General features: G+C 35.3%; 1 protein-coding gene across 1 annotated transcript in view; it reads left to right on the top strand.

The window, feature by feature from the left end:
* The window catches only part of LOC123548760 (uncharacterized), a 169156-nt gene extending 157063 nt beyond the window's left edge, over positions 1-12093 (top strand). The window contains exons 3-4 of the mRNA XM_053546056.1: positions 3689-3886; positions 10656-12093. Of these exons, the coding sequence (XP_053402031.1) occupies positions 3857-3886; positions 10656-11690 (1065 nt within the window). The 5' untranslated portion in view covers positions 3689-3856 and the 3' untranslated portion in view covers positions 11691-12093. The remainder of the gene's footprint in view (positions 1-3688; positions 3887-10655) is intronic.
* The last annotated feature ends 404 nt before the right edge of the window (positions 12094-12497 follow it).

Genomic DNA, 12497 nt, shown 5'->3' with positions numbered 1-12497 from the left:
CTAAATATTTTTTAAAACATTCCACATAAAAATGGGACAGGGTGAGCTTTTGTGATCGCATTTCGTCTAGCGTCCGTCTGTCCATCCGTTGTCCGCTCACAATTTCTCATGAACACGATAGAGACCACATTTCACCATCAATTTTAATCAAACTTGCACACAACTTGTATTGGCATAATATCTCGGATCCTTTCGAAATCTGGCCATATCCCATCATGGGTTCAAGAGTTATGGGCCCTTAAAGAGTCAAAATTTGCTATTTTTGGTTTATGAACATAATAGAGACCATATATTGTAATCAACTTTAATCAAACTTGCACACAACTTGTATTGGTTATCGCGGTTTCTTTCGAAAACTGGCTAGATCTCTAATGGGTTCCAGAGTTATAGTCCCTTAAAGGGCCAGAATTTCCCTTTTTTGGCTTGTGAACACGATAGAGACCACATTTTGCAATCAAATTTGATCAAACTTACACACAACTTATACTGGCATAATTTCTCAGTTCCTTTCGAAAACTAGCCAGATCCCGTAATGGGTTCAAGAGTTATAGCCCCTTAAACGTCTAAAATTTGCTATTTTGACTTTTATTCGCAATATGGAGACTTCATTTATAGTTTGATTTGATACAAACTTGCAAAATATATTAAACAACAGTGAATCTTGGATTCCGTGATGAATCTGTCAGATCCAATCATAGGTTCCGGAGTTATTGCCCCTGATTGACTCCTGAAAGAGCCAAAATGTATTAATTTTACCTTGTGAACACGTTAGAAGTGATATCTTGTATTTGATCTTAACCACACTTACACACAACTTAAGTCACGATTATATCTCAGTTCTTTTTGAAAACCGGCTAGATTTCATCATGGATTTTGGAGTTACTGTTCCTAAAAGAGACAAAATTTTCTAGTTTTATAGAGATTTCATTTATGCTTTGATCTGATACAAACTTGCACAGAATGATTGTCTTGGATGATTTATAGGCCTGGGTCGAAACTGGGTCGTATTGGGTCAAAATCTAGGTTATCGGGTCGTGTCAAAGGAAAGCTTATTAACAACCTAGAGGTTACATTTATGACCCTATCATCATGAAACTTAGTCAGAATGTTTCTCTTGATGATTTCTAGGCCAAATTAGACACTGGGTCATATGGGGTCAAAAACTAGGTCACTCGGTCAAATGAAGGGAAAAGCTTGTTAACACTCTTGTTCATTAATATTGGACGTGCATGAAACTTGGTCAGAATGTTTGTGTGCATGAAATATCGGATGAAATTTTAGCTGGGTCATGTATTTCATATTTGCTCGGATACGCGTACGTGCAGGATATTATACCTTATTTCCGCATTTAATGTTTCAAAATTCAGAGCTTAACAACGTTCGCACAATTAAGCTGTGAAGGTATTGTTTGCAGTTATAAATCATGTAGAGTGCAGGTGCAAATTTAACTTTTTTCCGGACAAACTTTAGCGGACGGTTATGATTACGCACGTAGCTCTCTGCATGTACATGCACGTGTAAAAGTATGAAATGTCAACATATCTAATGATTCTTTATTGTACGTTTTTTCGACGCTGTATTGGTTACAATGCAAAGTAGATGGCCTCTGAATAAAAAACCAGGTTACCGGATACTACATATTATCCTGCACAATAATGCAGTGGGCCGTTTTAAAGTCGATTTAAAGAGAAACCAAGAAAGGGGTACACTTAGATTCGAAAATTTTGGGCACGCGGACAGTCTTACATGTAGCGAGTCGCAATATTGCACTTCTCTTATGAGCAGAATCAGGGTGGTCATTTTATAAATGCGTGCCTGTTTCGTGCTTTTAATTAATGGCAAGATCAGGATTCTCATGCAAGAATAAAGAATCGTTCTAACTCATTTCTCACATTAAATTTTTATTTGATTGTAGTAACGTGACATATACACATGCTTTAAAGAGTCTACTTAGGTAATTTCTCAAGACGCTCTACCCCAAACAACTCTCCAACTCTTGAAACATTAATCAAGTATAAATTGAATTACCTCGTTACAATGTTCATAAATGTCATACTGATCGTAACCTTGTACATTTTTTGTTGTAAATCTGTTTATTGGAAAGGAATTTACATAAGCTATCAGCTTGTTTTCCAATCCATGTATTTGACATGTAAAAATTTGTTGTACATGTTATGTGTATGTTGCTTAAAAAATAAAAATATTGTTTAAACTAAAGAAAGTTATCAAAACGAAAGTTTTACATCATCCATGAAAAATAGCATGCCAAATCATCAATTTTGCACTTTTTGAACAGCCTGCAATGATCCCGCTGCAAGAACAATGCCCCATTTTATTGCATTTCTCAGTTTAATAGTCCTTACTGAACTTCAGGATATAAACGGAATGGGGGCCATCCAGCTCGTTTTTTCCCCCCACAAAATAGCAAAAATGTTCCCGAGTATCAATCAACAAGCACAGAACCCTTCCATGATTTGAATTTTTCCGCGAAAATGTGTCTCATTGATTCTTACAATGCTACCAGCAGTTAGTTTTACAACTGACATCAGAATTATACATGTGTCGGCTGTATAAATTTTCTATTTAACAATCATTATCTCTCATCTTAATTTACAGACATCCAAAATCACGAGGTTCTAATTATAATAAATATTGAAGGGGTGGGGAGGAGGGGCAAAATTCGAAGTGTACCCTGCTACCAAATTACTGTGTTCTTTTGTATTTCCATGATGGTAATTATACATGCTTTGCAGGAAGAAAATGAGAAATAAAAAGTATCTAGTTACAAATTGACAGTGACGTATATTAGGCCAAGACAATGTGTGTAATGTCTTACATTCCATTGAATTACTGTAGCAATGTGTACAGAAATCAGTGTATTTAGTTAAATTTCAATCACATTTTGTTTCTACAGTGTAAGTTAGTTATGCATCTATATTTTTGAAACTATGCTGAAAAGAGATTAACTGAATAACTTTGCAGATGAAGTTGTCAAAACACATTTATTCAGGAAAGGCCCTAATTGTCTACCTGAAAACTTGTAGTATAGCTGTATTTTATAATGCATTTTATTTGACCTGGCGGGACGTGGTTTCGCGACGGTCTACAACATTTTTGTGGAGGGTATGTAGTACATGTAACCAATGTAGCGTTGAATTTTAGTCGTTGGTTACCGAAGATTACGGAATGAAACAATTATATTGCTCTACCTATTTTGCTCGTGTTTTAAGATTACCATTATTTGCATATGTCAGAGATTAACTCCGCCCCGCCAGGTCAAATAGAACGGACTATACCGGGTTTTTTTAAAGGCGTTCATCACAATAGTATGGCGCAGCTCAATCGCGCAGCAAGCGATAACCACTGCAAACAAAGTTCAGGATTCGCCGCCGAAAGTGCATAATTTTCGGATATGCAGCGCACTTGCGCAAAAAAATATCTTATATTATGACAATATAGGTCGTGCATATTTTACCTTTAAAAGTGATGGTGTTTTATTGGAGGAGTAGTCGTAGGAAGTGCTCGAATCGAATTCATTGTGGTCATCCAAGTAAAATATTTCGTCCAGTAATGATTCAGCCGACTTCAAGTCACATAAAATTCCAGAAAATCTTAACGTAGATTTATTCCTTCAAGTTCAAATGTGACTTGCTAAAAATATTGTTATACTTTTTGTGTCCCATTCCAGATTTCACGTAGTAAGACCAGAGTTATGGCCCTTGACAGTCAAAATGTACGTCATGAAACCATACAAGAATTAAATTCAGCATGCAAAGTTGACGTAGTCAAATATATACGTAAAAAACATGTGAAAGCTTGTGTAGCACGTATCTCAAAAAGTATTTGACCTAGAGGCATGAAACCTTACGGGAGTATTATTCCGCACGTGAGTAAGAAAATTAGTTATGAAACTGTTTATAACATTGTGCAATTTGTTGCGTAAGAAAAAAAAATGTTCATAATTTTTAGGTGGGTGGGGTAATGAAAAAATACTTTTGTGTGGGTGGAGTGAATATTTCTTAATTGTTTTCCTGAATACAAGCACGGGTTGATATTATTTTGTTTTTATTTAGATTTTTTGTCCTAGTTCTAGATTACATAATATAAAATTTGGTAAAATTCTGTCTACTAGATTTTTCATATCATCGGGAAATACTTTGTGTTTTTCTCAGTTTCAGATACTTTCGACATCTGTCAAGAGTATTTTTTCTGAGTTAATATATCTGTATGTTGACATTTTATCCATAGTTATAGTGGTTTCATTAATTGTGATGCAAAAACAGTAACATCAGTGAAATTTTAAGTAAATAATTGTTCGCACTAGTTCTATTTTGACATGTATGTATTGTTTCTTCGGATAAAAATACCAGTTGGTGTTCTTAATAAATTTTGAATATTAAAAAAAAAGAAGCACGGGTACCTATCATTTTATTTTTTATTTTAACTTTTCATACATCATTCTATAACTATGCAAAGTTATAGAAAATTCTGTCCGCTAGAAATAGTTGTGAAAAACATCTTTAAGAATGATTTCCTTGAAGATTTTGTGGGTGAAAAAAGTAGGTCACTAGTTCGTAGCGGGTCCTTAAAGAGGCACCACAAAATAACTATATTTTTTTTTGTTTCCATGATGGTAATTATCTCCCGCCGATGAAATCGGGAGTGGGTATTGAAATGGTGTTGTCCGTCAGTCCGTCCGTCCGCAGCCATTTCTCAGTAACTACCTGGTAGAATTTTATGAAACTTGAAATAAACATGAACCAACATACTGCGATGATGCCCATCAGTTTTTTTTTTTGATTGGTCAATTTCCCTTGGAGTTATTGTCCTTGATTTAATGAAAAATGTCCGTCCGCAGTCATTTCTCAGTAACTGGCAGGTAGAATTTCATCAAACTTGAAACAGACATGAACCAAGATATTGCGATGATGCCCTTCAAGTATGTTTTGATTGGTCAATTTCCCTTAGAAGTATTGCCTTTGATTTAATGAAAAATGCACAAAAATGTCCGTCCGCAGCCATTTCTCAGTGACAAGTTTGTAGAATTTCATGAAACTTGAAATAAATATGAACCAGCATACTTTGATGATGCCCGTCATTTTCTTTTTTTATTGGTCAATTTTCCATACAGTTATTGCCCTTAAATTGTTTAAAAATCCACAGATTTGTACATAACAAACCAACCAATTGGAAGAATTTCATTAAACTTCTTTCATTCTTTTCCATGAACATTTATTGTAAACATGTGAAGTTGTGTACCCACACCTGGTCGCCACCTTGCCTTGGTCACACCCCCTCTCTCTCCCAACCCCCTCCCCCACTATTTTTTTATTCATTTCTTCTTTTTCAAACCTTCCATGGATATTTAACATGCAAAGTTGTACCATTCTCTCACCTCACTCCTCTACCCAGTCATGCTCATCACCCCAATCATGCATCCATTTTTTTTTTATTTTTAATTTTTTATCAATATTTATAATCAACATGTTAAGTTTTGTACTCTGAACCCCCCCCCCCCCCCCCCCCCCCCCCAAACAAACAAACATAGGAACCTACACATTAATTGTCTGACTATCTAGAAATAGTGTCTTCCGATGGCCAACTGTATTAGTGCTTAACATATATGCTTATCTTTATGTAGGGGTCAACTGCAGAAATAGTTTTGGTACTGTCATATCCAAGGGTCCTTTCAAGGTCATTTCAAGGTCACAGACCAGTCCAAGGTCAAAAATGAACTTTAGAAAACGAACTTCTAACGTATAAATGATGACATGTGCGTGTATGCGTGTGCCCGATTTATAATATGATCATAAAATGACACTTCAAATTTATTTATTGCATTTCAAGCATCAATATGATAATTTGAATTTAAACCGTTCACACTGACTGTAAAAAGAATAATAATTTGGTATATACTTTTAAGGGATTCGTTTCGTAAGGGAAAATATTGTATGTTTTTAGAAAGAAGACTACGATCGAAAATGAATTATGCATAACGATATGAGGTTCTCATAATAACCACTATCATGAATAGAAACTCCGCCCGCGTAGCTTAACAAGGAGTGTTTGATAATAAGTCATAATCCTCCACTTCTAAAGTTGGCAGTTACTTGCGGGCCAGGTCAGTACTGCTAGAGAATTTAGAAACAGTCGTTCGTTTAGGTTAAATATGGATCTGCTTTGATAAATAACTGAAAGGTTAGTCACTTTATTCCGGTGGCACAGAGGTGACATATGTGTTTTTTATACTAGTACGTGCGCACGTAATAACTAATACGTGCGCACGTAATTGTATAAAAAACATCAGCGCACATAAAGTAGAAAAACATCTACACACGTATAACTTACTCTATGTGCACGTAATAGCTAATACGTGTGCACGTATTAGTTTAAAAAACTTCACCGGACGTATTGGTATCAAAAACATCAGCGTACACATCAGTAGAAAAAACATCTGCGCACGTATAACTTATTACGTGCGCACGTATTAGTTTTTAAAAAACAAAACAAAAAAACATACACACACGTATAACTGATTACGTGCGCACGTAATAGCTAATACGTGCGCAAGTACTAGTTTAAAAAACATCTGCGAACGAAGTTTTTTTATTCTAGTACGTGTGCACGTATAGTATTGCGCTGATGCTTTTTTGTACTAGTACGTGCGTACGTATTAAAATAAAAAACATCTGTGTCACCTCTGTGCCACCGTACTTTATACAGGTGTACAGTACGTGTTCATAACGGAACAGACCTTTAGGATTTGAGCTGGTGAAAATGTATTGTTTTTTTCTACGATTTGCTTTTATATATTCTTTTTTGCGGTTGTTATAATAATTTACAGCATGAAGGTGCCGATGTCTCTAGACTAACAGGGAATGAAGTACACAATAACTCACAAAAGGCTTATGACATATTTAACATCATAAATTACAGGTCCTCTTTGCATTTTGAAAACAAAGTAAATATCCTGACACTGATACTTTTGCAATGTTTTACAACCAAAAAATATATAAGTAGCAGTATTTCACATATTTTCCAACTTAAAATCTGCCAGCTCATGGTTTCCGGACACCTTGATAGCATTTTGAAAATAAAGTAAATATCTTTACACTGAAACATTATCCATTCAATGTTTTAAAACCTGAAAATATATTAAATAGCAGAGAGATTGATTCAGAATTTTTATGAGAGTAACACTTAGGCACATTCAGTGTAACAATGAAATAAATAGACCTTCCTATATTTTCATGTTTTCTGACAATGAATCAAAGGGTTCACTTTATATGAGTATACACTACGAGTTCTAAACATAACACAACAAATACTGAAGATGAGACTAAAAGATATAGCATGCGCGGAAACTACTAAAGATTTAAATTTAAAACAAAATATCATTAATTAGAAAAAAGTAACAAATATTATTGTGGGACTATTATGGGTTTATTCATTTCTAATATATAGCATAAAAGTTATTTAAACTTGTTCTAGATTAAACTGCCCTTTCTGTCGTTTTCAAAGTGTTTTGAAAAGGCACTTTTAAAAGTGTGTTAACAGAGAGATTCTCACATTCATGACTATGCTGTAAATATACTTTTTTACATATGAGCCAAAACCAATCTCTGACAACTGCGTCGGGGAGTCGACTCCTTGGCTAAGTGGTAAGAGCACTGACCCTCCCGCCCCTGTGACCTGGGTTCGAATCCCACCACAGACACTTGGGACTTGACAACGAGAGACACCGACGGACGAAAGGCACAAGGGAGATTACAATAATTCGCCTTGAGCTTTTTAATCTCGGGATTTCTAAAATAGACGTTAAACTCGGTCAAACGCCTTGATGAATAATCTTTAAGGTAGCAGGGTACACTTTCGAATTTTGGCCCCCGTCAATATTTGTTATAAAGAGAACATCGTGATTTTGGATGTCTGTAAATTAAGGTGAGAGATAATGATTATTAATTCTTTAGAAAATTTATACAGCCGATACATGTAAAATTCTGATGTCAGTCGGAAAACTAACTGCTGGTAGCTTTGTATGATCAATGAGACTCCATTTCGCGGAAAAATTCAATTCACGGAAGGGTTCTGTGCTTGTTGATTGATACTCAGGAACATTTTCGTTATTTTCCGAAAAAACGAGCTGGATGGGCCCCCATTCCGTTTATGTCCTGACGTTCAGTAAGGACTATTAAATTAAGAAATGCAATAAAATTGGACAGTGTTCTTGCAGCGGGATCATTGTAGACTGTTCAAAAGGTGCAAAATTGATGATTCTGGTACGCTATTTTTCATGGATGATGTAAACCTTTCGCTTTGATAACTTTCTTTATTCTTGTATGAGAATCCTGATCTTGCCATTAATTAAAAGCACAAAACATGCACGCAATTTATAAAATAGCCACCCAAATTTTGCTCATAGGGGAAGTGCAATATTGCGACTCGCTACATGTAAGACCGTCCGTGCCCAAAATGTTCGCATCTAAGTGTACCTTGCTACCTTAAGGAATCCAGACTGTGACAGATTATAGATTTACTGAGCTAATGAAATTATGTTTTGCCGTAACGGGGCGCAGCGAAGTGAAAGTAATAAATTAATTCAGTAGAAGATCAGTAAGTGAATTAATACTCATTCCAAGTTTAACAGGTATATAATCCCCTTATTTTCAAAATATATGTTTTTGCGACCAATGTAGATCATCATCAACCTGCACATACGTGCCATTTAGTCAGTATCTTTTTGGTAAGCACTCCTTTAAACTGTTAATGGTACTGTCCAAATTGAAAGATGGGCAAGTTCATAATAGAGATTTAATAGGATAAGGGTTAATCTAGCCTTTGAAATATTGTAGTAACGTTCCATCAATCTAGCAATCTGTTCATCATAACAGCTTAAAAACCTAGTTAGTAAAAGTTGCCAATGTTGGTTAATAGTAGTGAAAGATGGACAAGTTCATTTTAAAATTTAGCAGGGTAAGGGTTAATAGGTACTGCCTAATCAACCTTGCATAATAAATCAACACGTTCGTCGTAAAATTATAAATCTCTAATTGCTGATTAGATGTTTATACTAGTTAAACCCTAAATGACAATAAGCTTCGTGTCGAGAATTATGTACGAGTTCTTCAGCGGAAATATTGCGCGACTTTAGGAGGGCAATATTTTTCCGCTAAAGAACGAATGCATATTTTCGGATGCGAAGACAATAACCTCTTTATTACATACGTATCAACACGTATAAATGCAACACCCGGAAATAGAATAAATGTAATGACACGCAGTATGTAACAAGAAAAGTATTGATGTAAATATAGAAAGACGCCATGTTATCAGTGTAGGGAAACAGAGAAAAAACATTATAAAGAAATGTAATATTATGCAGTTTTAAAGAATTTTGAAATTTTCAAAACTTGTTTTTAAGATAAAAAATGGCTATGAAAGAGATTTGAAGGTGAACGTAAAAAAACCCAGTAAACTTCAACTTCTTCTCTTTAATTTCATGTGAAAATATTCATTTTAACTGAACATCTTCTTGCTTCCAATATTGTTTTAAAAGTATCACCGTCGCCAATCTGACTAAAGTACATCTCCTATATTACGCTACGCATAGGATCTGAAAACGACCTATTCATTGCCTCGTTCTGACGGCTCTTTCGCTAGCCATTCAGAGCCTAGCTTACAACATCTTGCAAATCTACATGTAGCATTGACATTCTTATGTCGTAATGTATCAGATAGCCGGTTAGCTCAGTCGGTAGGCCACTTGCATTGTAAACGAGGGGTCCCGGGTTCGAGTCCTGGAATAACCGCATATTTTTCTTATCCTTTGACAATCGAACAAGTCGTCTGATTGGATAACATAAAAATAGCAATAATGGAAATCTACAGAATATACAGAAGACGAATGTGAATGGGTCGTTCTCAGATCTTCGTTTAGAAGATCAAGTACTTTAGCCAGATTGCACCGTCGCTTATATTGAACATATAGTGAAAAACAGTAAACTTTTCAATTTCTTTTACTTTAGAGGCAAATAAATCATATTTTCCAAAGCATGACAATTTATTATCACATATGTAGGTATTCTTGACTTTATAAACAATACAATAATATAATTGTAAGTATAATAGGGTAATGGCTTCTTGCTTCCATTTTACTTCAAAGTGTATCAAGAAATAAAAAACTTGTGGATTTCTTAAAGTTCTGATGTACTAGTAACTTAAACCGTGTTGATTTACGGAACTGCATGTACCAACAACTGACGTATGTCTAATTAGTAAAAAAAAAAAAAATGAAAAGAACAGAATAGAACAGAGCTTTGATTTTTCACAAAACTGTTTATGAGAACAATACGAATCAACATAAATTACATAATTTCCTACTGAAAGCTAAATATCTTTGGAATATTGAAAAAAAATCTATTTTCAAGGGCAGATAATTCAAGATCAAGCCTAGGTACGTATGATTTTTGATACATATTTCTGTTTTAAACATGTTTCCCAGTCAGTACACAAAGTTTAAAGAAATTCTGCCCGTAGGAAATTTTTGCCCTATACACATATAGGCAACTGTGGCATTTCCCCTTAATTCAGGAAGGAAGTGTGTTTTCGCAGTGTTTTACTTAGAGTCTAAAGTGCATTTTGCTTTTCATTTATAGGCTGTGTGGAAAGACAAGTTTGGGTCCATTTCATACAATCTAAAACTAATGGAACAGTCCGATAAGGGTCTGAAAATAGAAGTTTCTGCATTTTATTCAAAGTCAACTTCCGCCACAACTCGACCGCCAAGCACTTTAGCAAAACAAACGCAAGACGTCTCAGCTCATGTAAACACTACATTGTTGGAGAAATTAAAGTCTGAAATTCTATCAAATCATTCAGAACCTTTACTCACACTCTTTACGTCATGGAATGATAGCCCAGAAAAATATTTGGTTCATAATTTAACGTTATACAACTGGAAGGCGTTACGCCCGTTTGTGATACCGGTGATTTTTACAAACGAGAGTTCAGTCGCAGAAGAATGCACGAGAAATGGCTGGGAAGCAAGGCACATCAGTGTGGCAGCAGCAGACGGCATTCCTGTTTTAAAATATATGTACAAAGACGTGATGGATAATTATAATTCTACATTTTACGCGTATAGTAACGGGGATATTTTATTTACTGATACGCTCATAAATACGTTACTTTGTCTGAGAAATTCTACTTTAGATTTAGATAGACCTGTAATGATGGTTGGCCAGAGAAGCAATGTCGATAATGTGACAGAATCCGAAGGATCTACCTGGGGTAATATAACAAAAATAGCCAAGGAGCGGGGTAAATTGTTCACCGGTTGGGCGGAGGACTACTTTATAACTCCGCGCTCATTTCCGTGGAATGATATAGCGGAAGTTATTATAGGGCGGAGAGCATACGATAACTGGTTGGTATATAATTCTAGAAAATCCAAACATACTGTGATTGATAGTACAAAAACTCTTCTTGCTGTGCACCAGACGACAAAAGCTGGCAATTTTGAAGGTTTTGGCCATAAAAATAGAGACTACAATCACAATTTACTAGTTAATATGTACAAACGTATAAAATATAACGCTGGCGTTATAGAATGTGTTGAGAGATATACAGTCTATGAAAATGGTAATGTTGTTGTTAAATCCAGAGTAGTTCACAAATCATGCGCAGTTTGATAATAGGGCATGTGCGTTCGAACCTCACCTATCACGCGATAAAACTATTAGGCGACTCCCACCTACAGGGGACTTTATTAATGTATTAATTACCAGCGGAGAACGACAACAAATATGACTACTCGCTTTATATAATAATGAAGCTCTTTTTCGTCAATCGAGGAATCAGTAAAGCTACTGTGGAGGTTCCTCAAGTGTATAACATACACTAAACACAATTCTTCCATATTTGTTATAGCATCCAAAAAATTACCCTGTTTGTCAGTCTTGAAAAATGCTACATATTTTGAAATTCCTAAATATAATTTTAAAAGAATAGAATTTTATTCATTTTACCACAACAGTCAATTTATACAAAAAAATTATGTATATTTTTAAACTGAAAACGTAACGAGGTCGTAAACAGTCTTAAATACTTCGATCCCATGTTTTATGTTGCTGATACCATTGTTATGGTTGTACTGTTATTTCTAGCTCACCTGTCACAAGGTGAGCTTTTGTGATCACGCAGCGTCCGTCGTCCGTCCGTGCGTGCATGCGTCCGTAAACTTTTGCTTGTGACCACTCTAGAGGTCACATTTTTCTTGGGATCTTTATGAAAGTTGGTAAGAATGTTCATCTTGATGATATCTAGGTCAAGTTTGAAACTGGGTCACGTGCCTTTAAAAACTAGGTCAGTAGGTCTAAAAATAGAAAAACCTTGTGACCTCTCTAGAAGCCATATATTTCATGAGATCTTCATGAAAATTAATCAGAATATTCACTTTGATGATATCTACGTCAAGTTTGAAATTGGGTCACGTGCCG

This window comes from Mercenaria mercenaria, chromosome 6, assembly GCF_021730395.1.
Source record: "Mercenaria mercenaria strain notata chromosome 6, MADL_Memer_1, whole genome shotgun sequence".
In the NCBI taxonomy this organism is placed as follows: domain Eukaryota; kingdom Metazoa; phylum Mollusca; class Bivalvia; order Venerida; family Veneridae; genus Mercenaria; species Mercenaria mercenaria.
This window is presented reverse-complemented; position numbering and strand designations above follow the sequence as displayed.